The sequence below is a fragment of the Prionailurus bengalensis genome, chromosome A2 (genome assembly GCF_016509475.1).
Source record: "Prionailurus bengalensis isolate Pbe53 chromosome A2, Fcat_Pben_1.1_paternal_pri, whole genome shotgun sequence".
In the NCBI taxonomy this organism is placed as follows: Eukaryota; Metazoa; Chordata; class Mammalia; order Carnivora; family Felidae; genus Prionailurus; species Prionailurus bengalensis.
Window position 1 is genome coordinate 54,071,628 of NC_057348.1, and position 26,564 is coordinate 54,098,191.

The following is a 26,564-nucleotide window of genomic DNA, read 5'->3' on the forward strand; positions in this document are numbered from 1 at the left end:
GGAGCAAACAGGATTGCCTGAAAGACGGTGTGTGTGGTGTGAAGAAAGTAGTCAGGTGTGACTCTAAGGGTTTTGACCTGAGCTACTGAAAAGGTTGGAGTTGCTTTCCACTGAGATGGGAAAGGTTTCAGGTAGAAAAACTTACAGTGGAAGATCAGGAGTTCAGTTTAGGACATGTTGAATTCGAGAAACATTGATGCTGGAGGGGAGAGGGGAAGGACTTGCCAGGAAAGAGTTGTTGAGTTGGCAAGAGGAGATAGGATCTATGACCTAGATGGGACATGGTGGGAAGGTAGAAGGTACCACCACGATGTTGGCAAGTGGGGGCATGTGGTATTAGGAATCTAATGGAAATTCTTTTCCATTCTTTCAGTGAAGTAGGAAACAATGTCACCTGAGAGTGAGGATGGGGAGGGAGGTATCAGAGTTGAGGAGAAAGGAAAAACTGGCAAATTGCCGTTTAGGAGAATGGCTGAGTAAATGTACTGTGAAATCCCAAGCAATATGAAGGGCCCACTTGAAGCTGGTTATGAATTGAAAATGAGATTCATTGGTGTGATTATGTCTTTCTCTCCACTACTTGAGCTGCATAGATGCAGGGACAGGGGTGGTGGAGACTTGGATTTAACCAGGTTGGTAGGTTTGCAGGCACCTCTGAAGATGAAATAAGAGGGCAAGGGAGTGGAGGATGTATGTGAAGCAGTGATCATATACAGTGACTTTGAACTGTCGGCCATTGTAATGAGGGATTAGAGGACCACAGGGGGGTGGGCAGTGGAGAGGTTCTGGTGGACTTGAAGAGGGTTATTGGATGTGGTAAGGTGACAAAGAGGAGAGGTGGCAGTCAGAGAATGGGTGCATTCTCTATGTGGGATTAGTGGAAAGAACATGGACTTTGGAATGAGATGGTTCTACGTTCCAATCCCAAAGGTTCTGGGAGTTTGAGGTAGTTATTGAGTCTTCTTAAGTCTCAATTTCCTCATGTGTCAAACGGATATAGGATGAGAGGTAACATTCTGTGACCACTGCTGAGAAGGCACAAAATTGGAATGTTATAATGCTTGAACAAACTTTGGAGATCAGTCAGGTTCCAGGTTTTTAACTTCTTTTGGGTGATGAACCTCTTTGAGAATCCAATGAAAGCTATAGACCTCTTCGTAGAAAAGTGCACATTCTTCATATATACACACGGTTTTGTGGGTATAGTTTTAGTGTCATCTAGCCCAATGTCTTCATTTTAGCCCATCATAAAGACATGGGAAAGTCAAGTAACCTGCTAAGGTCATGTAGCAAGTCAGTGGCAAAAACATTATTTCTTGCCTCATAGTCAAGTGTGCTTTGCCACAGTAGCCATGGTTTTTTTGGTTGTTTTGTTTTGTTTTGTTTTTATGTGTGTGTTTGAGTTCAAATTCAGAGTAATGCCATGAGAAGGCCTTGGGGTCCTCTGGAGTTTATAAGCCTGGGGACTCTTTGGCTTACTATGCCACTAGGGCCCTTGAGGGTGTCAGAGTGTGGCCTGCCATTAGTGGCATCTGACAGCATTTGCAGAGTCCTGTCACACATACCATCAGATTTGATCTTCCCAACAACCCTCTGGAGCACTTAGAGAAGTTCTCAGCTCCTCTCACGGAGGAGAAAACAGGTTTGGAGCAATTACGGTGGCAGCCGGTCATGGTGGCAGCTGGTGATGGTGGCACATATGTGCCTGCCCCAGATCCTCCCGACTGCAGAGCCCTCATGCCTTCTAGTATTTCATGCTGCCTCTTCATGACACATAATGATTGAGAAGTCTTTTAATTCCTCTCAATCGGCCTTTTCTCCTTTGATCTAGAAAGGGAAATGCTCTCAATTATGGTATTGCTCTTTAAGTTTGCTTGTTTCCAGTGTCTCCCTTAAGTTTAGCAAATACTTAATGAACAGCCATGATATAAAGGTATGTAAGAACTAGTTATTTTGGTTCAAGAAAAACATGACAATATGAAGAAATAATTGTAATAGTAGCTAATATTTTTTTTAGCATTGATTATATTCTGGGTACTGTCTGAAATACTTTAATCTCATTTAATCATCACAACAACTGTGAGGTGAATACTATTGTTGCAGCCGTTTTTCAGATGAGGAAATGAAAGCATGGAGATGTTCAGGAACTTATTTCAGGTCCTACAGCTGGTACCATCACTGGGCATTCCAACTCAGACTCTGAGCCCATAGCCCATACTCTTCTACACCATGTCTTACTGTCTGCCAGTGTTGGGGGAGTAGTGACAGGAATAATAACAAATAAAAGCAGCTTCTGAAAAATAAATACATACATACATACATACATGCAGCTTCTGTGTATTTAATAGATGCAGCAGTATCATATGGCTCACCCAAATACCTACTGTTCCAGCCATTGTGAAAGGTGTTTTACAGATATCATCTTAGTTGTCCCCCCGCACAAAGTCTCTGAGGAAGGTGTTACTACCCCTTTTTGTTTCAGATGTAGAAGCTCAGAAAACAATGACTTGCTCAGAAAACAGGTCAACTTCTATTTGCCTTAAGAACAAAGTCTAAAAATCCTTAACAAAGGTTACAAAATCTGGCCCATGGTTAATTCTTTTTTTTTTTTTTTTATATAATTTATTGTCAAATTGGCTAACATACAGTGTGTAAAGTGTGCTCTTGGTTTTTGGGGTAGATTCCCATGGTTCATCACTTACATACAACACCCAGTGCTCATCCCAACAAGTGCCCCCGTCAATGCCCATCACCCATTTTCCCCTCTTCCTCACTCCCCCCATCAACCCTCAGATTGTTCTCTGTATTTAAGAGTCTTTTATGGTTTGCCTCTCTCATTCTCTGTTTATAACTATTTTCCCCCTCCCTTCCCCCATGGTCTTCTGTTAAGTTTCTCAAGATCCACATATGAGTGAAAACATATGATATCTTTCTCTGCCTGACTTATTTCACTCAGAATTATCATGGTTAATTCTTCCTTATCTCTCTCCAGAGTAGGTGAAGACTCCTTATTGTTTGCTGCCTTGATACTCTGCTCCACCTCTTAAGTACTACTTGCAAATTTGCAACAATGTAATTAATAAGTAATTACTTATTATATGTTGCCTCTCTAATCCATTCTTTCATGGTTTTCAAAGAATTTTAAAAACTTTAATACAGTTCAAATCAGTGTGCCAGGTTCATTTCAGGTCCTTCTGTGCCAGACCTGGGGGCAGGGACTGTTTCAGTTTCTCTTCTTTCTGCCTGTGATGACGAAAGTGTAAAGGTATCTACTGCATCGAACATCAAACTTCATGTTATCCTTATCTTTATTTAATTTCATTTATTCTATTTTTAAAAAAATGTTTTATTTGTTTTTGATAGAGAAGGGGGCAGAGGATCCAAAGTGGGCTCTGTGCACACAGCAACAAGCCCAATGTGGGGTTCAAACTCAACTGTGAGATCATGATCTGAGCCGAAGTTGGGTGCTCAACCAACTTAGCCACCCAGGCGCCCCATGCTTATTTTTCTTGATCTTGATGGATTTGGCATCCTTTCATCTGGCTGTGAGCAGAAAATCCTTGATTTCTTCAATTTGGCAAGGCGTGGCTATGAGGGGCACAGGGGAGCATGCAGCTGGCACCACCCGAGACCTAGTCCATTCTTTCATAAAGCCCAAGTAGTGTGGACATGAAAATCTCATTTGTTGCTCTTGCTTAAAGCCTTTCTTTGAGTTAAAGAACAAGATCTTGACTATGGCCTTGAAGCTGCTAGAGATCTATCCTCTACCCACCTCCCCCTTGGCTCTTGGTATTCCATGCTGCTGCCTCTCAGCCACTCAGACATACCAGGCTTTTCTTACCTCAAGGCCTTTGTATATCTTTTCTATCCATGTGGATGGGTCTTTTGCCTCTACTTGGCTAAGCTTTGCTCATCCTTTAGGTCTCAACTGAAGGTTCTCCTCCTGAGAAGCTTTTTCCTCATCTAAATTACATCCCCCAGTTATCCTCTTTCCTAGGACTCACTTCATTTCTTAGCACATTATGTTCATGTTAGATTAAATTCATTCAATGCCTACTTTCCCCACTACACTAAACTCTGTGAAGGTAGGGATTACATTTGCTTTAATTACTACTTAATCCTTAGCATAGAACATGATACTTAACATGTGGTAGGCCCTCAATACATCTTTGTTTACTCAGTGCCAGAAAAAGTAAAATATGAACCCAAACTTCCTGAACTGCCACCCAGTACTGATAAGAAAAAAAGTAGAGGGGCGCCTGGGTGACTGTCGGTTGAGCATCTGACTCTTGATTTTGGCTGAGGTCATGATCCCAGGGTTGTGGGCTTGAGCCCCATGTTGGGCTCCATGCTAAGTGTGGAGCCTCCTTAAGATTCTCTCTCTCTTTCTCTCTCTCCCTCTGCTCCTCTCCCCACCACTCTCTCTAAAAAAAACAAAAGCAAGTAGAGAAGCAGCTGACACTTGCTAGTTAACCTTAAAGAACTAGTTTTCTAAGAAACTCCTTTCTAGGAAATACTCTTTGAGAAATGCTGGTTTAAAACAAATATGAGTTTTCTTTTTAAAACACTTTTAGGCAAGCGCTTTGCTTCTGGATCGGCTGATAAAAGTGTTATTATCTGGACCTCAAAATTGGAAGGCATTCTGAAATACACGTAAGTAATCATTTAGGTGTGCAGTATTATTGGTTTGGCTCTGATTGAGCTACTGTAGCAAAAGCCCCTTAGAAAAAATATAAGGAAGAACTTTTTTTCTCTGCAATTGAATTTGAGGTTAAGTTATAGATAGGAGTATATGGTGGGTATAGGAAAGTTGGGTAATGAACAAATGAATGAACATTTGAGCACAACTAGCCTGGCCAGCACTGAGCTAGGTGTTTTCATATAGCTCAATTTAGTCACTCTGACACCACAGATTCCACCTGAGTCCAACTTGTCCCCTTCTAATGCCCCCATTTCAGGGAATGGCATCACATCCACCCAGTTTCAACGGCCAGAAACTTGGAGTCAGTGTGCACCAGGCTTCCTCTCTGCAGAGACTTTGCTCATGTTCTTCCCATTCTTCCCATTCCTCCTCCGCCAGGTTAACCCTACTTGCTCTGCAGATCTTAGGCTCATATGTTGCTTCTATGTGAAGCCGTTCCTGCCCCTCTAGACTCAGTCAGGTCTCCTTCCTGGTATTTCTCACAGTTGTAGTTTTACATTTATTCTGGTGATTGAAGGCAAACACTGCATCTATTTTTGCTTACCCATGTGTTCCTGGTGCTTAGTGCAATGTCTGGCCCATAATCAGTACATAACAAATGATTTTTTTCTTTTTAATTGTGATGAAATACACATAACATAAATTAATCATCTTAACCATATTTTTATGTGTACAGTTCAGTTGTATTAAGTACATTCATGTTGTTATATAAAACCTCCATAGCTCTTTTCATCTTGCAAAACTAAAACTCCGTACCCATTAAACAACTGCTATTCCCTGGGCCCTCAGCCCTTGGCAATCAGTATTTTACTTTCTGTCTCTATGAATTTGACTTCTTTAGGCACCTTATGTAAGCAGAATCATATACTATTTGTCATTTTGTGACTGATTTATTTCACTTAGCTTAAAGTCCACTAAGCTTATCCATGTATCAGAATTCCCTTCCTTTTTAAGGCTGAATTATATTCTAGTGTGTGGATATAGCACATTTTGTTTATCCATTCATCTGTCATTGATGGACGTTGAGTTGCTTCTACTTCTTGGATATTTTGAATAATGCTGTTACGTACATGGGTATATACATCAATGAACAACTTTTGAATGAGTGAACAAATAAATGAATGAATGAATGAATGAGGTTATAAGTAAAACGTTACCTAGAAGCGAAGAAATAAAATAGAGGCTGAGATGACATACGTGACTCACTCAGCTTTTGCTGTTGTCTCAGGATTTGCCGTGTTTCCAGATCTTGGCCTGTAACATCTTCATTGCATCTCCGTCCTGTATTTCCAGGCCTCCACAAAGCAATAATTAACAGCCATGAATAAAGCACTTCCTGTGTACCTGGTGCTAGGCTAGGTACTGTACATCATTATCTTACCAGCTCACAAACCAGAGGTATCAAGAGTGCTGGTCCTGGAGGAGATTGCATTTAAACTAGGCCAGTCTGGTGGGTAATGTTTAAGAGAGGAAAATGGTGGGTGAGGGGCAATCCAGCAGAGGAGAATTCATCCCTGTGCTTTTTGTTGATCACTGGCATAAGAGCCTGTAGTGTGTAGTCAGAGAGACTGTGGGCTCATCATAAAATCTTCAGTTGTTGCCACTGAAGCATTTGCGGTTTGCTGCATAATAATCTATAGTTGTTTACTTGTTAGGCACAATGATTCTATCCAGTGTGTCTCCTACAACCCTGTTACCCACCAACTGGCATCTTGTTCCTCTAGTGACTTTGGTAAGTTCTGATTCCTGATGTCTTGTCCTGGAGTTACTGAAAATCTGGGCAAAAAATGTTGAAATCCATCCAGAATGTGGTGGTTTTGTCCTGAGAGAGTTCATGCTACTTCCCTGCCTTTAATAGCTGAGGGGAGGCTGACAGTTATCTTTAAATTGTAGAGAAACCAAAAGAGTGAATGGTGACATTGAATCTGGTACAAAATCTGGGAGACAGCAGGAAGGGCCCCAGGGAGGGAAATGGTAAGAAGGGTGGGAGAGCACAGACATAACGTTATGCTGCTGCCTCTGGGGAAACTTCCCACCTCACCTGGCAGGAACCAGTGATTGTCTCCACTTCTGTGTCCCCCAGCATCCTTGTATGTGTGAAATTCTTCACTATTTCAACTGTGCTTCTTGTGTAGTGTGTCACCATTACTTGTCTGGTGGCTGTAGCTGTCCTTCCTGAGGGGCTGGATGCCCTGAGGAGATTACTGTGGCCCCACTCATGGCATTGGCATGGTGCTGGCACAGAGGAGAGGCCAGTGAAATGGCCCTCGAGGCAGGGAGGGAAGGAGCAGAGGCCTGTAGGTTATCTCTGTCAAGACCAATTTTGCTTTCAGCTCATCAGTTCTGTCTTCCTTGCTGACAGTGAGTACAACAGAACAGCCATTATCGAGGAGTGAGAGACCATGTAATCCCTCTCAGTGTTTCACGGTCCTTATCCTACCTGTCTACCTCACTGCCAGAGTGACAGAGTTCTGAGGTTCAAGAGAGAATATAATTGAAAGCACATTGTATAAAAGGGAAAGGGACTGTCATTCATTAAAAATGTTAACCCCTATGTGAGGCACTGGTCTGTGTGCTTACTTTTTTTGTTGTTTATTTATTTATTTGGAAGGAGAGAGAGCATATACAGGTGTATATGTGAACATGGGAAGGACAGAGAGAGAGAGAGAGAGAGAGAGAGAGAGAATCCTGACACAGGACTTGATCCCATGAATCATGAGATCGTCACTTGGGTGAAATCAAGAGTTGGACACTTAACCAACTGAGCCACCCAGATGCCCCTTTGTGCTTACTTTTGTGATTAAAAAGACAACATAGAATCCCTGCCCTCAAAGAGCTTGTGGTTTGGGGCAGGTGGAGAGGTAGAATTTGTAAAAATAGAATATCAAGTAATAATAATAATTAATAATAATAATAATAATAAAATATTTGTTGAATGCTTGTGATGTGCTAGGCACTGTGCTGAGAGTTAAAATGAATTCCTATTTGAGCTGTATGACCACCCCTAAGGTCAGATATTCTCATTCCCACACCACTGATGAAAAAGAACTGGGGCTTAGAGTGGTTTGGTGACTCACTTGAGGTTGCCCAGCTGATAAGTGGTGGAACCAGGGCTTGGACCTCGGCCATGTAATTATATCTAAGGCATGATCTGGTAAATAGTGCTGAGGGAGGCCCAGGAGGGAGAGGTCTCCTTTGCTGGAGGCTCCAGGCAGGCTCAGTGGAGCATAGACAAGATGTATAAAAGTTGAACATTTGCGGGAGGCATTCTGGGCCAGGGAGAGGGAGAAACAAATAGCTTGTTTGATGTTGCACCTTGCTATGTAAGTATATTATTGCCCTGGATTTATTTTCTTGATCATACTTCGTGGCTCAGGCAAAGAGTAGAACTTGTTCGTGTTGCCTAGATGTACGCCTGTTGTAGGGCACTGAGCCACTAGCAGGAGGCAATAAACCAAAAGTGGCCAGTGTGCCTTGGACAAGGCACAGTCTAGACAGGGTCATGTGCTGTTGGTGAGGCCTGAGAGAGGAAACTGATTTTCAGGAAGCATCGTTCATTACTTTGGATGCTGATTGTACCCTGGTTGTAATGTAATAGTTATGAACTGTGATGTTGCCATTTCTTTGAGTTAAACCTCTGAAATTCACCAGTCTAGAAATTCACGAATCTACCTTGCTGTTTTTTCCTTTTTCTTTTGAAATAATTATAGATTTGCTGTCAGTTGCAAAGATAGTAGAGTTCTACCAGGAAATGAGGCCTGGCACAACATGTGTATATAGTTCTGTCATTTCATCACGTGTGCAGATTACCATTGCCACAAAGACATTCCTTTATCTCCATCCCCCTCCTATTATCCCTAATCCCTGGCATCTGGTAACCATTAAGCTGTTCTCCATATCTATAGAATTTTGCCATGTTGAGAATGTTATAAAATGAAAGCATATAGTACATGACTTTTTGAGATTGGCTTTTTCATACAGCATGAAGCCCTGGAGGTGTATCAATGGTTTGTTTCTTTTTATTGCTGAGTAATATTCCATCTAATCTTATCTTCCTTTATATATTTTGTGTTGAAGGCTTGTGGTCTCCTGAACAGAAGTCTGTCTCCAAACATAAATCCAGTAGCAAGATCACCTGCTGCAGGTGAGTTAAAGGCAGCTCTGAAGGTAGGCTTTATATTCCCTCCTCTTCTAAACAGACTCTTAGAATCTGGTTAGGTCACACAGTGGAAAAGTTCTTGCGTGACCTAGTTGGTTTGGGCCCCTATGTTTTTTCTTTTACTGTCTCCTTGATGGGAAGGACCTGTGCCTTTGATCATCAATCAAAAGAGAACTATAAGTTGCCTTCCTGTAATTATCTAGTAATAAGTTTCCTCAGCTAGAAAGCTATACTTAGTGGAGGTTTTCTGGAGGTGCGAGGCTGTCCTTGTCCAGGCAGCATGTGTGCTAAGAGAAAGCATAGGCTTTGATACTAGACCTGGATTTAAATCCAGATTTAGTCACTGATAGGCTCTGTGACCCTAGGAGGTTCCTCATTTTACAAATAGAGATAAAAATACTCAATAGGGCTGTTGTGAAATGTGCACAAACTGAGTATAAAACAACACAGTACCTAATGCATTAAAGACTCTATAAATAGGAGCTATTCTGGCTGTGCAGATTCTGAGTGTAGCCATTCTTTCATTCAATATCTGTTAAGCACCTACTTATTGAGAAGCTAGGTATACACCAAGACACAGATTCTGTTCTTAGGTGATCTTATAGTAGGAGGAGGTTGAAATGGTGAGTGGAGAATAGAGGCTGGCTCAGTGTTGCAAGCACAAGCTAAGGGCTTTCATGGAGGTATGTACAGAAAACTGTGGGAGCTCAGGAAAGGGTGATACTGCCTTCACATCTCACTGTTGATTTTAAAAATAAATGGGGCTTGATGTTTGGTCCTCTGATTTTTATATCAGGACCAGGATGAGCCCTTCTGTTGCTACCTCATTAGACTATATTTTGACCAGGGCATCCTCCTCACTGGCTTTACCTTCTGTGTGTTCCTTTCCCTCTCCCCATGCCCTTTCGTTGGTTGTATGAACAGCTGGACAAATGATGGTCAGTACCTGGCTCTAGGAATGTTCAATGGGATCATCAGCATACGGAACAAAAATGGTGAGGAAAAAGTGAAGATTGAGCGGCCAGGGGGCTCCCTCTCCCCCATATGGTCCATCTGCTGGAACCCTTCAAGGTAATCTTATAGCTGTCCTCCTTCTAGGACAAATACTATTAAGAAAAAGAGCTTTCTCAGCAGGCTGAATTCTCTTCCTAAGGTGTCCCTCCATTCGAAAGCTTCTCACTCCATTTGACTGATCTGTTCTGGAACCCATTCCATTTGAATGGAATTTTTTAAGAGCCCATCTTGAGTTTTGGAATGAATCCCAGAGATTTTAGCTAAGCAGATGAACTATCTAGGCCAGCCCAAAGCATGCGTGCGCGTGCGCTTGTGTGTGTGTGTGTGTGTGTGTGTGTGTGTGTGTGTGTGTGTATGTGTGTGTGTTTGTGTGTGCATATGCTACAGAAAGCCCATTTCTTTATGAATTAATAGCTCACCTGTTTGCTGTGGCTTTATTTGGGTCTTTTCCCTTTTTCATTTCTTCCCTTCAATTCTGGGCAGAACATGTGCCCACCCAATAATAAATAGCTGTTTCATGAGCCTTTTTTGCTGCCTTTGCCAAAAAAGTAAAAATTAAGTCTAGAAATGTCCTCAAAGCCTATAGTTCCACAAACAATTGGCATCTACCTTCTCAAACCTTACACACACTTTCCCTCTTCTGCCCATGTGACTTTAAGGGTAGACTAATAACTTTAGGTGCTATTTGTATAATCCTCTAATATTATTAAATTCCTGGTATCCCCCACAAAGTCCTTTGAAGTAAAGGACTTAATTGTTTACCAGCCCAATGTCATTTTACAGGTGGTACCTACTTGATTTACAAGGTTGTTTGATTCCATTGCCTTTCTTACACCAGATTATTATGCTTCTTCCTGAATAATTGTGTCCAGCCCAGGGCTGTACCATGCATATCTAATGCCTTCAAAGGCCATTAGCCTACCCCAGAGTTCCTGCTGTTTGATTTTGTGGCCACAGATGACTTTGTGGCTGCACGGTACCATTTTTAATTCATGAGAAGCAGGATGCCCAGTATACCTGGTTGCTGTCCTCTTCCGGGCAGGGTTCAGGGGCTTCTTGACAGGTTTTGAAATTATAGCTTTAGTGCAGTTCTAGGCAACATGATTGTGAACAACCACTTACTACCTACAGCCGATGGGAGAGTTTCTGGATGAACAGAGAAAACGAGGATGACCAGGAAGTCATGGTCGACAGATATTTTCAGGAAATCCCTTCCACTCTGAAGTCAGCAGTGTACAGTAGTCAGGGTAGTGAGGCAGAGGAGGAAGAACCAGAGGAAGAGGACGACAGTCTCAGGGACGACAACTCGTGAGTGTGTCCTGAGGAGCAAGAGCCCCCCTCCCCCCTTGGAAGGGTCGAGGCCCCAGCATAGACCTGCCAGGCAGACACTGCTCTGAAGTCCCTTTCTAAGAGGTTTGGGGGAATTGTTGGTGAAAGCTCCCCCAGCAAGGGGGAGAGCCCACCCTTATAATTTATGTTATAAAATGATTCTTTGGGAAACTTAGGAATAATGAGGGAATCATTATTAGCATTTCAGTGTATTTCCCCCTCAGTCTTTCAGTGTGTTCATATGATTAAATAAATCATATCTGACTCTTTTTTTCCACTTAGCCATCATAAAGCAGTCTCTTTCTGGTAACATTAATGGTCCTTTTAAAAAGAGGATTTTTAATACCTGCATAGGATACGCTGTGTGGATGCATCATAATTCATTTAACATTTCCTCTATTACTAGACACCTTTCTTAGCCTGTTCCCATAGTGTACCTTACCTTGCATTTGACAGGACATGTATCGGAGAGGAAGCCCTTGCCTTACCCACAATCCTCACACCCAAATCCTGGCTGTCTAGGCATTCTCTCTTCTTTTTGATTGAGTTTACCTATAAGGAAAACATTGGCATACTGGAATGGGGAAACCTGGGGTAGCCAGGATATTCTGATTGGGCAAAAGTGATCTAGCTTGGGACTTTGCAAACTGTGCTCTTTGATATCTGGGGTTCTTTGGAAGAAGGAGGTGGGAGATGAGGGACAAGGAAAGGAGCAAAGGGTGGGCTTCAGGTCCCCATTTTTGCTTCAGTCAGATCGGCCCCTTTTATTGCTTGACATGAGATTTTGTCCCACTTCCAGGAATAAAAAAGAAAAGGGAAAAAGGAGGTTGAAAACTACCAATCCAGTTGATACATGTGACCTCCATAAGAAGGTTCACCATGGGCTGGGTTCCTGGACTGTGTTTGGACCTCATATGAACCCTACAGAGTTCACCTGCAGGTCCCTTCCTGTTAACATCCCTCTCCATCTTCATCTTTTATCCCTTGGTTGTGAATTAGTGCCTATATTTGCCAGTTTGCCACCCTTGGCTATGTTTTGCCGGTGAGGCTGCACCCCGCCTTGCCTGCATATCTAATGGTGCTACCAGATGACCTCAGGCCCTGGGCTTGAAAATTAATAAACAAAGAGGAGGCAACATTAGGTGGAGTAAGACCAGGTCTCAAGGGCTGAGAATGTCTGTCTCTTGAACTAGATTCCCAAGTAGCTTGATCCCCAGCCTCAGCTGAAGAGGTTTCTCCGGTGTGCTGGTCCTACAGCCCTAGTCCCAAGGCACTGATTCTGATAGTTGGTCAGTTTCAAAGGCAATTGCTGGTCTTCAGAGAGCACACGATATTTTATTCATCTAGTCAGAAACCATTTTACATGTTTGAGGACCCTAACTGTGAGAGAACTGATCTTTAGGTGTTGATTTTCCCTCTTCAGGAAGCGCAAGCAAACTTCCTCTCTGTCCATTAAAACATCAGACAACCCATTGCCCTTTCATTGCAATAGATTTGCTTCTCCATCATATCCCCACATTTTATAGTACATAAATAAAAGGCACTCTTGGCTCTACAACCTTGTGCTTTCTTAGCACTGCTCTCAGGAAGCTTTGAAATGAGGGGTTTAGCTTCTTCACTGTGGCAGAGGCCCAGCACCACAGCCTATGGTAGGGCATTCAATGAAATAACAGATCCCAGAAGGATCACCTTGCCTCATCCCACTGGACTGATTGATGGGTTGGCCCATGTTACAACTTTTGGCCTCAGTATTGCTATATAACATTTGGTAATCTGACAGTCTGGCCAGGGGTTTCTTTTTCCTGTTGTTTGTTAAACCCTTAGGGCTATAGTTCTCAGGCCATGGCCCCACATAACCTCTTTTGTCTTCTGTTGATTAGAGAGGAACATAATGACATCCTGGCTGTAGCTGACTGGGGACAGAAACTATCCTTTTACCAACTGAGTGGAAAACAGGTATGTAGTTCTGTACAAACCCAGTGGGAGATACAATTGCAGTCATGCTTGTTATAATCTGTTCACTTTTAGAGGTTATATTTTTAGTAATTATACATTATTATTCTTGTTGGCTCCTGTTTATTGAACATTTACTTTGATACCAGGTACTATGCTCAGGTTTTGCATACTTTATCTCATTTAATTCTTACAAACCCCTGCAAAGTAGGTACACTGGTTATTAACTTTTTAGAAACGAGTAGACAAGACTCAGAGCATGAAATAAAGATTATACCCAAGGTCCCACACTGCTAGTAAATGGGTAGCATCTGAGATTGAAAACCAGCTTGTTCTGACTCTAAAGCCTTGGTCTTAGTTATGACTCTACCGTCCTTTATTTGCTTTATTCATTCTGTAAACATTAATGAGCACCCACTTAGGTCAGATCTTCACCTGTGCTAGGAGCTACTGACATATAACTGTGTAAATTAATGCCCCTGTTCTGAGAGCTCACAGGCTGATAGGGACACAGTTGATGGCCAACAGTCCCAGTGCAGCATGATACATGGCATCTTTTTTTTTTTCAATTTTTTAATATTTATTTTTGAGAGAGAGAGAGTGTGAGTGAGGGAAGGGCAGAGAGAGAAGGAGACACAGAATCTGAAGCAGGATTCAGGCTCTAAGCTGTCAGCACAGAGACTGACACGGGGCTTGAACTCATGAACCACAAGATCATGACCTGAGCCGAAGTTGGATGCTTAACCTACTGAGCCACCCAGACACCCTGATACATGGTATCTTAAAGAGATGTACAGATAGACTGCCATAGGGACACAAAAGGGGATAACACCACTGCTTGGTGGAAATGAGAGATTTTGAGCAATATAAACAAGAGTTTGCTAGGCAGAGGACATTGGGAATAGTGTTTCAGGCAGTGGAAATAGTATCTACAAAGGTAGGGAGGAATGAAGGTATATGTCAACTCAGGGAACAGTGTATTGTTCAGAGTGACTGGATCCCGAGAATTGTGGACAAAAGATGGAACTAGAAAGGAAGATGGGGACATGATTCTAAAGGACCTGAGTAGTGTGAACTAATTAGGAGTTTGAACTTCATATACTATAAGTATTTAGGAGTCATTGATTTAGGTAGGGAGGGACTTGGTCAGCTTTCTGTTTCAGAATTCCTTGTTTCTGTGGAGGGTACATTAAAATAGAACCTGGTGGTAGGAAAACCTGTTATAGTCAGGAGACACCAAGGATTAGACTGAAGGTGGTGGGGATGGCTTAGGTACCACAGCCTAACAGGTAAGAAATACAGCCTGTTCAACGGAGCCTTTGTTTAGTAATATTCTTAGTCCTTAAGAGGGGTTTCAGTTATGTAGCCTAGTTTGGGGGCCATTTCTTTTCTACCTCATCATTTGTCTTTTTTTTTTTTTCATAGTTGAGTAAAGACAAGATAAAAATAGTGAAGTGTCTTTTGAGTTTCCCATGGCTGATTTCCCCAAACCCTCACTTTAATTATCTTGTATCTAGCCCTGGACTATCTGTTCATCCACTTGATGTGTGTATATCATCATTCAACACATATTTATTGGTACATCTATTGTGTACCAGGCACTGGGCATAGGTATTGGAAGTTCTTGGGAACAAATAACCACACTACACAGAGAGAGAATGGAGTCTTGTTGCTACAGTGACAATAAAAAAGAACTTGACCTGGTGGTCAGGGCCATGGGAAATATCTTGCATGTATGTAGCACTAGAGCTCATGTTGTGGCCCAGAGTTTTTGAATGATAAGCAACCTAACTCTGCTGAGATAACCCACTTGGTTTGGGACAGTAAAATTGTTTCCTTAGTGGTTGTCTTTTAAATCTGGGAAGATTTAGAATTAAATATAGGATGATGAAGTAAATCAAACCTATACTTTTGTGTTGGTCTTAGGTATATACAATTTGTGTATTTTTAGCTTTTTAAGTGTTTATAATGTTTAAGGGTATCTGGGTTAATGATAATAATAGCTAACATTTATTGAGTTTCAGGCATTGTATAAACTCTTTATAAGGTTAACTCTTTTAATCTTTGTAACAACTCTGTGAGGTATGTACTGTTACCACCACTTTACATGTAAGAAAGTTGAGGCACAGAGAGGTTCAATGACTGCCCAAAGTCATACAGTGTAGTTAGTGCCCAAGTGTGGTTTGGAACCCAGGCAGACTGATGCTAGAATCCATACTAGAATATCTATCATATCTGTCTTGTGATGACCGTTTAGAAGTTGTAATTGAGTAATCAATTTATACGTCTGATTTTAAATTGAAAGATGTAAGAAATTTTTAGTAAGTACCTAAGTAATATTGGAATGTTAAAGAGATTCATTATATTTTCTGTCTTGGGGTGGGGTGGGGGATTATTACTGATCTTCCTGAATCTATATATTTATGTCTTTATTCTTTCAGCAAATGTGGAATAATTCTTTGTTATTTCTTCAAATAATTTTTCTTCTTCATTCTCTCCTTTCCTTCTGGGTCTCCAATTACACATTAGACCTTTTGATACTGTTCTCCAGGTCATTGAGGCCCTTTTCATTTTTTAAATCTCCCCTCCGCCCCCCGATCTGTTGCTCAGTTTTCAACTTCATTGACTCTTCTGTCATCTGTAATATTTCTGTTAAGCCCATCCAGTGAATTTTTGTTTCAGTTATTTCATTTTTCAGTTCTAGATTTCCATTTGATTCTTTTTTTATTATTTGTTCATTCATTATAGATGTAGGTATATTTGCCTTTATATCCTTGGCCATAGTATAATAGCTATTTTAACATTTTCATGTGCTAATTTGTATCTGAATTATCTTGGGGTCAGTATCTACTCATTGTCTTTTCTCTTGAATATGGTTCATATTTTTCTGCTTTTTGGAATTTTGGGTTATATTCTGGACATTGTAAATGATACATCATAGGTACATCATAGGGATTAATTTCTGTCATGTTCCTCTGAGGATTATTGTGTAGTTGTTTTGTTTTTTGTTTTTTGTTTTTTTTAAGTTTATTTATTTTGAGAGAGAGAGAGAGCACGCTGTAGTTGAGCTTTTTTAAAACAGGTAGTTAACTTTGCTGGACTCAACATTCAAACTCCATCTTTCTAGTGTGAGCAGCAGCTGAAGTCTCTATTCAGCTCTTTAGCCTTGCTGGGCTGCTTGGCATCTGCCCCACATGTGTGTAGTTCAGGGAACTCAAGATATTCAACAGAGTGTATGTGCAGAATTTTGGCTCTCCCTCTGCATGTCTCTTTTCTGGGATTTCCCACCTCATTTTTAAGCTGTCATGGCTTAAAATTCTGTGCTCATCCAACAGGGTGCTGATAGGGCCTGCCCTCAGGCAAAAAGCCATTAAAAAAATGAGAAACTCACCTAGGGCCAGTCCTTTCTTCCAAATGCTCATGTGTCTTCAGTTTTTGTCTGCTTCTGGTTGCTCTGTAGTGCCTTCAGGTGGTTGTAATTTATAGTTGGTTCAGCATTTATAGTTGTTACCTGCAGGAGAGTTGGCCTAGTGGGAACTAGTGAGCCATTACCAGAAGCTGCAAACCTTCTATGTCATGACTCATAAGATTTTTTTAGTTTTCTTACTATCATTTACTATCATTACTCTAAGTGCTAGGGGATTTACTATCATTATATAAGTGCTAGGGGAATTTTGGTGTTAGGCATTTGAAATTTTTATAAAGGAAAATTGAATATATAAAATTAATAATTACGATTTATTAATTAAAAACAATTTTTTAACATTTATTCATTTTTCAGAGACAGAGACAGAGTGTGAGTGGGGAAGGGGCAGAGAGAGAGGGAGACACAGAATCTGAAGCAGGCTCCAGGCTCTGAGCTCTCAGCCGAGACCCTGACGTAGGGCTCAAACCCACAAACCATGAGATCGTGACCTGAGCCAAAGTCAGATCCTTAACCAACTAAGCCACCCAGGTGCCCCAAAATTATTGCAATTTAAATTAGTTTAAGGGAATCAACTAAAATCCCTTAAACTAAGGGATTTTAAAATCTGTTCAAAATTTAATTCAGTAAATGATAATCAGAGGCCCCTTTTCAATTAGTTGTTTACTTTTGCTAGACTTATAAATAGAAAATATTTGTAAATTGAACTTAAAAACTTAATGAGGAACCAGGTTTTTAGGATTATTTCTTTAATAAACTGTTATTGTGAGGTTTTTTTTTTTTTGACTATTAGTTTAACAATGGTAATCATAAATAGTCTTTTTATTTACAAAAAGCACCCTCAGGGCAGCAAAAAACTCCAGTGACAATAAGGAGCTTGGGTTTTAACAGGTTAAAAGGGGAGAGAGGACATCAAATTAAACCTGTAACTACAGAGCATTGAGAGCAGTGCTGTGGGGGAGGTGAGCACAGGGCCATGGGAGCACAAAGGAGGGAGCACCCTTGGGTAGGGTGAAGAGATAGGGGATGTTTTTTGTAGGAGATGACACCTGGTGGAGAGAGAGAGAGGGAGGATAGTTCTGGCTGGGGTGGTGGTGGAGAATAGCACTTGTGAGGACATGAAGGTCTGAAAGAGCAGGGTCTGCTTGGCAAACTATAAGATGTTTATCTTGGCCAAGGGAGCTGAGCTCAGGAGCTTGACCTTCATCCTAAAAGCTAAGGGGACAGTACCAAAACTGAAAGACAACTCATAGAATTGGAGAAAATTTTTACAAATCATATATCTAATAAGGGACATATATCTGGAATATACAAAGAATTCTTACAACTCAATAATAAAAAGACAACCCAATTAAAAACTGGAAAAAGGATTTGAATAGAGATTTCTCCAAACAAGATATACATGTGGCCAAATAAGCACATGAAAAGGTCCTTAACATCATTAGACATCAGGGAAATGCAAATCAAAATCATACCCACTGGGCTGGAAAAATTGGAACCCTTACATACTACTGGTATGAATATAAAATGTTACGGTCACTTTGAAAAATACGGCAATTCCTCAGAAGGTTAAACATAAAGTTACCAGCTGATCCAGCAATTTCACTCCTGGATATATGTATCCATAAGAGATGAAAACATGTCTGCATAAAAACTTGTACACAGAAGCTGGCGGCAAGATGGCGGCTTAGGAGGACGCTGGGCTCACCGCACGTCCTGCTGATCACTTAGATTCCATCTACACCTGCCTAAATAACCCAGAAAACCGCCAGAGGATTAGCAGAACAGAGTCGCCGGAGCCAAACTCAGACGAGAGGCCCACGGAAGAGGGTAGGAAGGGCGGCGAGGCGGTGCGCGCTCCACGGACTGGCGGGAGGGAGCCGGGGCGGAGGGGCGGCTCGCCGGCCAAGCAGAGCCCCCGAGTCCGGCTTGCAAAAGCGGAGGGGCCGGGCGGACTGTGTTCCGACAGCAAGCGCGACTTAGCGTCTGGGAGGTCATAAATTAACAGCTCTGCTCGGAAAGCGGGAAGGCTGGAGGACAAAGGGAGGGAGAGCTGCTGAGCCCCCTGACAACAGAGCTCAGTTTGGTGGGGAACAAAGGCGCTCGCCAGCGCCATTTCCCCCGCCCATCCCCCAGCCGAAATCCCAAAGGGAACCGGTTCCTGCCAGGGAACTTGCTCGCTCCGCGCAAACACCCAACTCTGCGCTTCTGCGGAGCCAAACCTCCTGCAGCGGATCTGACTCCCTCCCGCTGCCACAGGGCCCCTCCTGAAGTGGATCACCTAAGGAGAAGCGATCTAAGCCTGCCCCTCCTGCCCCCGAGCACCTTGCCTACCCACCCCAGCTAATACGCCAGATCCCCAGCATCACAAGCCTGGCAGGGTGCAAGTAGCCCAGACGAGCCACACCACCCTACAGTGAATCCCGCCCCTAGGAGAGGGGAAGAGAAGGCACACACCAGTCTGACTGTGGCCCCAGCGGTGGGCTGGGGGCAGACATCAGGTCTGACTGCGGCCCCGCCCACCAACTCCAGGTATACACCACAGCACAGGGGAAGTGCCCTGCAGGTCCTCACCACGCCAGGGACTATCCAAAATGACCAAGCGGAAGAACTCCCCTCAGAAGAATCTCCAGGAAATAACAACAGCTAATGAGCTGATCAAAAAGGATTTAAATAATATAACAGAAAGTGAATTTAGAATAATAGTCATAAAATTAATCGCTGGGCTTGAAAACAGTATACAGGACAGCAGAGAATCTCTTGCTACAGAGATCAAGGGACTAAGGAACAGTCACGAGGAGCTGAAAAACGCTTTAAACGAAATGCATAACAAAATGGAAACCACCACAGCTCGGCTTGAAGAGGCAGAGGAGAGAATAGGTGAACTAGAAGATAAAGTTATGGAAAAAGAGGAAGCTGAGAAAAAGAGAGATAAAAAAATCCAGGAGTATGAGGGGAAAATTAGAGAATTAAGTGATACACTAAAAAGAAATAATATACGCATAATTGGTATCCCAGAGGAGGAAGAGAGAGGGAAAGGTGCTGAAGGGGTACTTGAAGAAATCATAGCTGAGAACTTCCCTGAACTGGGGAAGGAAAAAGGCATTGAAATCCAAGAGGCACAGAGAACTCCCTTCAGACGTAACTTGAATCGATCTTCTGCACGACATATCATAGTGAAACTGGCAAAATACAAGGATAAAGAGAAAATTCTGAAAGCAGCAAGGGGTAAACGTGCCCTCACATATAAAGGGAGACCTATAAGACTCGTGACTGATCTCTCTTTTGAAACTTGGCAGGCCAGAAAGAATTGGCACGAGATTTTCAGGGTGCTAGACAGAAAAAATATGCAGCCAAGAATCCTTTATCCAGCAAGTCTGTCATTTAGAATAGAAGGAGAGATAAAGGTCTTCCCAAACAAACAAAAACTGAAGGAATTTGTCACCACTAAACCAGCCCTACAAGAGATCCTAAGGGGGACCCTGTGAGACAAAGTCCCAGAGACATCACTATAAGCATAAAACATACAGACATCACAATGACTCTAAACCCGTATCTTTCTATAATAACACTGAATGTAAATGGATTAAATGCGCCAACCAAAAGACATAGGGTATCAGAATGGATAAAAAAACAAGACCCATCTATTTGCTGTCTACAAGAGACTCATTTTAGACCTGAGGACACCTTTAGATTGAGAGTGAGGGGATGGAGAACTATTTATCATGCGACTGGAAGCCAAAAGAAAGCTGGAGTAGCCATACTTATATCAGACAAACTAGACTTTAAATTAAAGGCTGTAACAAGAGATGAAGAAGGACATTATATAATAGTTACAGGGTCTATCCATCAGGAAGAGCTAACAATTATAAATGTCTATGCACCGAATACCGGAGCCCCCAAATATATAAAACAATTACTCATAAACATAAGCAACCTTATTGATAAGAATGTGGTCATTGCAGGGGACTTTAATACACCACTTACAGAAATGGATAGATCATCTAGACACACGGTCAATAAAGAAACAAGGGCCCTGAATGAGACATTGGATCAGATGGACTTGACAGATATATTTAGAACTCTGCATCCCAAAGCAACAGAATATACTTTCTTCTCGAGTGCACATGGAACATTCTCCAAGATAGATCATATACTGGGTCACAAAACAGCCCTTCATAAGTTTACAAGAATTGAAATTATACCATGCTTACTTTCAGACCACAATGCTATGAAGCTTGAAATCAACCACAGAAAAAAGTCTGGAAAACCTCCAAAAGCATGGAGGTTAAAGAACACCCTACTAACGAATGAGTGGGTCAACCAGGCAATTAGAGAAGAAATTAAAAAATATATGGAAACAAACGAAAATGAAAATACAACAATCCAAACGCTTTGGGACGCAGCAAAGGCAGTCCTGAGAGGAAAATACATTGCAATCCAGGCCTATCTCAAGAAACAAGAAAAATCCCAAATACAAAATCTAACAGCACACCTAAAGGAACTAGAAGCAGAACAGCAAAGGCAGCCTAAGCCCAGCAGAAGAAGAGAAATAATAAAGATCAGAGCAGAAATAAACAATATAGAAACTAAAAAAACTGTAGAGCAGATCAACGAAACCAAGAGTTGGTTTTTTGAAAAAATAAACAAAATTGACAAACCTCTAGCCAGGCTTCTCAAAAAGAAAAGGGAGATGACCCAAATAGATAAAATCATGAATGAAAATGGAATGATTACAACCAATCCCTCAGAGATACAAACAATTATCAGGGAATACTATGAAAAATTATATGCCAACAAATTGGACAACCTGGAAGAAATGGACAAATTCCTGAACACCCACACTCTTCCAAAACTCAATCAGGAGGAAATAGAAAGCTTGAACAGACCCATAACCAGCGAAGAAATTGAATCGGTTATCAAAAATCTCCCAACAAATAAGAGTCCAGGACCAGATGGCTTCCCAGGGGAGTTCTACCAGACGTTTAAAGCAGAGATAATACCTATCCTTCTCAAGCTATTCCAAGAAATAGAAAGGGAAGGAAAACTTCCAGACTCATTCTATGAAGCCAGTATTACTTTGATTCCTAAACCAGACAGAGACCCAGTAAAAAAAGAGAACTACAGGCCAATATCCCTGATGAATATGGATGCAAAAATTCTCAATAAGATACTAGCAAATCGAATTCAACGGCATATAAAAAGAATTATTCACCATGATCAAGTGGGATTCATTCCTGGGATGCAGGGCTGGTTCAACATTCGCAAATCAATCAACGTGATACATCACATTAACAAAAAAAGAGAGAGGAACCATATGATCCTGTCAATCGATGCAGAAAAGGCCTTCGACAAAATCCAGCACCCTTTCTTAATAAAAACCCTTGAGAAAGTCGGGATAGAAGGAACATACTTAAAGATCATAAAAGCCATTTATGAAAAGCCCACAGCTAACATCATCCTCAATGGGGAAAAACTGAAAGCTTTTTCCCTGAGATCAGGAACACGACAAGGATGCCCACTCTCACCGCTGCTGTTTAACATAGTGCTGGAAGTTCTAGCATCAGCAATCAGACAACAAAAGGAAATCAAAGGCATCAAAATTGGCAAAGATGAAGTCAAGCTTTCGCTTTTTGCAGATGACATGATATTATACATGGAAAATCCGATAGACTCCACCAAAAGTCTGCTAGAACTGATACAGGAATTCAGCAAAGTTGCAGGATACAAAATCAATGTACAGAAATCAGTTGCATTCTTATACACTAACAATGAAGCAACAGAAAGACAAATAAAGAAACTGATCCCATTCACAATTGCACCAAGAAGCATAAAATACCTAGGAATAAATCTAACCAAAGATGTAAAGGATCTGTATGCTGAAAACTATAGAAAGCTTCTGAAGGAAATTGAAGAAGATTTAAAGAAATGGAAAGACATTCCCTGCTCATGGATTGGAAAAATAAATATTGTCAAAATGTCAATACTACCCAAAGCTATCTACACATTCAATGCAATCCCAATCAAAATTGCACCAGCATTCTTCTCGAAACTAGAACAAGCAATCCTAAAATTCATATGGAACCACAAAAGGCCCCGAATAGCCAAAGGAATTTTGAAGAAGAAGACCAAAGCAGGAGGCATCACAATCCCAGACTTTAGCCTCTACTACAAAGCTGTCATCATCAAGGCAGCATGGTATTGGCACCAAAACAGACACATAGACCAATGGAATAGAATAGAAACCCCAGAACTAGACCCACAAACGTATGGCCAACTCATCTTTGACAAAGCAGGAAAGAACATCCAATGGAAAAAAGACAGCCTCTTTAACAAATGGTGCTGGGAGAACTGGACAGCAACATGCAGAAGGTTGAAACTAGACCACTTTCTCACACCATTCACAAAAATAAACTCAAAATGGATAAAGGACCTAAATGTGAGACAGGAAACCATCAAAACCTTAGAGGAGAAAGCAGGAAAAGACCTCTCTGACCTCAGCCGTAGCAATCTCTTACTCGACACATCCCCAAAGGCAAGGGAATTAAAAGCAAAAGTGAATTACTGGGACCTTATGAAGATAAAAAGCTTCTGCACAGCAAAGGAAACAACCAACAAAACTAAAAGGCAACCAACGGAATGGGAAAAGATATTCGCAAATGACATATCGGACAAAGGGCTAGTATCCAAAATCTATAAAGAGCTCACCAAACTCCACACCCGAAAAACAAATAACCCAGTGAAGAAATGGGCAGAAAACATGAATAGACACTTCTCTAAAGAAGACATCCAGATGGCCAACAGGCACATGAAAAGATGTTCAGCGTCGCTCCTTATCAGGGAAATACAAATCAAAACCACACTCAGGTATCACCTCACGCCAGTCAGAGTGGCCAAAATGAACAAATCAGGAGATTATAGATGCTGGAGAGGATGTGGAGAAACGGGAACCCTCTTGCACTGTTGGTGGGAATGCAAATTGGTGCAGCCGCTCTGGAAAGCAGTGTGGAGGTTCCTCAGAAAATTAAAAATAGACCTACCCTATGACCCAGCAATAGCACTGCTAGGAATTTATCCAAGGGATACAGGAGCACTGATGCATAGGGCCACTTGTACCCCAATGTTCATAGCAGCACTCTCAACAATAGCCAAATTATGGAAAGAGCCTAAATGTCCATCAACTGATGAATGGATAAAGAAATTGTGGTTTATATACACAATGGAATATTACGTGGCAATGAGAAAAAATGAAATATGGCCTTTTGTAGCAACGTGGATGGAACTGGAGAGTGTGATGCTAAGTGAAATAAGCCATACAGAGAAAGACAGATACCATATGGTTTCACTCTTATGTGGATCCTGAGAAACTTCACAGGAACCCATGGGGGAGGGGAAGGAAAAAAAAAAAAAAAGAGGTTAGAATGGGAGAGAGCCAAAGCATAAGAGACTGTTAAAAACTGAGAACAAACTGAGGGTTGATGGGGGGTGGGAGGGAGGAGAGGGTGGGTGATGGGTATTGAGGAGGGCACCTTTTGGGATGAGCACTGGGTGTTGTATGGAAACCAATTTGTCAATAAATTTCAGAAAAAAAAAAAAAACAAAACTTGTACACAAATATCCATAGCACCATTATTCGTAATAGTCAAAAATTACACATGGCCATTAACTGATGAATAGATAATAAAATGTGGTATATTCATGTAATGGATTCCATGTAATGGAATATTATTCAGCAATGAAAAAGAATGAAGTACTGATACACGCTACAATATGGACGAGTTGGTCACAAAAGGCCACAAATTGTGTGATCCAATTCGTAAATTGTGAGATCCCATCTCCCATTTGGAGATTTGTGAAATCTGCAAAGTAGGCAGAACTATAGACACAGAAAGTAGATTAGTGGTTGACAGAGGAGGGAAAGAAAAGAGAATTGAGATCGACAGCTACCAGGTATGTGGTTTCTTTTTGGGGTGATAGAAATGTTCTGAATTAGTGATGATGTTTGCATAATTAACTGCACACTTTTTTTTAATGTATATTTACTTTGAGAGAATGCACACACATGTGCACACTGTATGCGTGCACACACACACATACAGGTGAGCAAGCAGGGGAAGGGCAGAGAGAGGGAGAGAGAGAATCCCAAGCAGGCTTCGCACTGACACAGGGAGCCTGAGCCAAAATCAAGAGTCGAATGCTCAACCAACTGAGCCACCCAGGCATCCCAATTATACACTTGAAGTGGGTGAATTGTATGGTATACGAGTTATACCTCAGTAAGGTTGTTATAAAGAGAAGTATGATGGGTGTAGTTTCAGAATAGAGGACAGTTTTTTAAACCAGATGAATTTAGCTTTATGAAATACTTGGGAAGGGGAAGGGAAAGGGGAAGGGGAAGGGGAAGGACCAACCTGAGGGGAACCATTGAAATCCTTGCAGAGGCTGTGTGTGGAGGAGGCCTGTGGGAGAAAGTCCCAGTGGGAGGAGGGTCCAGATTGGCTGAGGAGCTAAGACACACACCTGGAGCAGCTAGTGGGACTCCGGGAGATAACTGCCAACTCAAGCAGTGGAGGATTCAGCTGTGTGGAGGGGAGAAGTAGGGTGCTCCAGAGGAGGCTGGCCTGTGTTCATGATGGAATCACACAGGAGTTAACTCTGGCCAGCTTGCCCTTGTCTTCTTGACTCCCCCCATTAAAGTCATTAGGAAAAACCCTTAATTGTATTGTGAATAGTATGGATATAGGAATGGTTTTTCCCTTGGTGTGTGTTCTCTTTCCTCAGATTGGGAAGGATCGGTCACTGAACTTTGACCCCTGCTGCCTCAGCTACTTTACTAAAGGGGAGTACGTTTTGCTGGGAGGGTCGGACAAACAAGTATCCCTTTTCACCAAGGATGGAGTACGGCTTGGGACTGTTGGGGAGCAGAACTCCTGGGTGTGGACGTGTAAAGTGAAACCTGACTCCAACTACGTGGTAAGAAGAAGTCCATTCTGTTGGGCTGTTGCCTGACTAGGCACAGACATCAGCCATGTTTAGCCAGTCAGATCCTTGACATTTGCTCCTGGCAAATGGGAGGGCAGACTCTTTGTCCAGAGAGAGCTGGGAATTGACAACTCTCTTTCCCTACAGGTGGTAGGCTGCCAAGATGGCACCATTTCCTTCTACCAGCTTATTTTCAGTACTGTCCACGGTCTCTACAAGGACCGGTATGCCTACAGGGATAGCATGACTGATGTCATCGTGCAGCACCTGATCACTGAGCAGAAAGGTAAAAGGCAGACTTTGGGAAGAGGGATAGGTTGAGAGGACTGCTGACAGAGCAAGTAAAATGATAGGAAATGTTCCTCCTCAGTCTTTTGGAAACACATTGGACTACTGGTTCTTCTTTTGGTTTTTTCTGAGGGTAAGGGGAGGATGTACATGTCTTTGAGAATCTAAAGAAAGCAATAAACCCTCTCTCTCAAAAAAAAAAAAAAAAAGGCACAGATTCACATAATTTTGCTGCTGCCAATTCCAAGGGGGACGTGGAATTCTTGACTAAGGGAAGGATAATGTATGACACATCAGAGCCAAGGTGGCTGAGCTGCATCAGTCTTTGTGGATGTGTATCCTCTCTGGTGTGGATATACTGGAATGCTTCTCTCTCACCTTCATCTCCACTTGCCTCCTGGTGGGTCCTTACCCCAGAGGTAAGCAGGGATAATGGGTCATCACACGCTTAGAAGATCTGGGTTCCAGGCCTAGCACAGTCAGTCTGAACCTCAGCCTCCTCCGCTGTCCACCCAGTAGCCATGCTGATTAAATGGGCTAAGGATCCACTTATTTCAGGTGTATTCATATACAGATGTTTGGCCACAGCACACTGCCTGGTGCCTATGTGTGGGTATGCACACTGAGGGTTGTCTTACAGATTCAGTGGCATCCTTTGGTTCCCATCTGGGAGCACCTCTGTTTGAAGATTCCAGCTGTGCTGGTGAGGGTAT

The 26,564-nt window shown here is 42.0% G+C and overlaps 1 protein-coding gene across 12 annotated transcripts in view; it reads left to right on the top strand.

The window, feature by feature from the left end:
* IFT122 (intraflagellar transport 122) overlaps positions 1–26,564 on the top strand; it is a 78,609-nt gene that overhangs the window by 9,845 nt on the left and 42,200 nt on the right. For 5 of the 12 annotated variants that reach the window (XM_043588180.1, XM_043588179.1, XM_043588172.1 and 2 more), the window contains exons 4-11: positions 4,575–4,653; positions 6,358–6,434; positions 8,780–8,846; positions 9,786–9,932; positions 11,007–11,183; positions 13,085–13,160; positions 25,363–25,554; positions 25,711–25,849. In XM_043588180.1, coding sequence (XP_043444115.1) covers positions 4,575–4,653; positions 6,358–6,434; positions 8,780–8,846; positions 9,786–9,932; positions 11,007–11,183; positions 13,085–13,160; positions 25,363–25,554; positions 25,711–25,849 — 954 coding nt within the window. Of the gene's footprint in view, positions 1–4,574; positions 4,654–5,954; positions 6,062–6,357; positions 6,435–8,779; positions 8,847–9,772; positions 9,933–11,006; positions 11,184–13,084; positions 13,161–25,362; positions 25,555–25,710; positions 25,850–26,564 lie in introns of those variants that run through there. The other 7 variants (XM_043588178.1, XM_043588177.1, XM_043588173.1 and 4 more) reach the window with 3 other exon arrangements.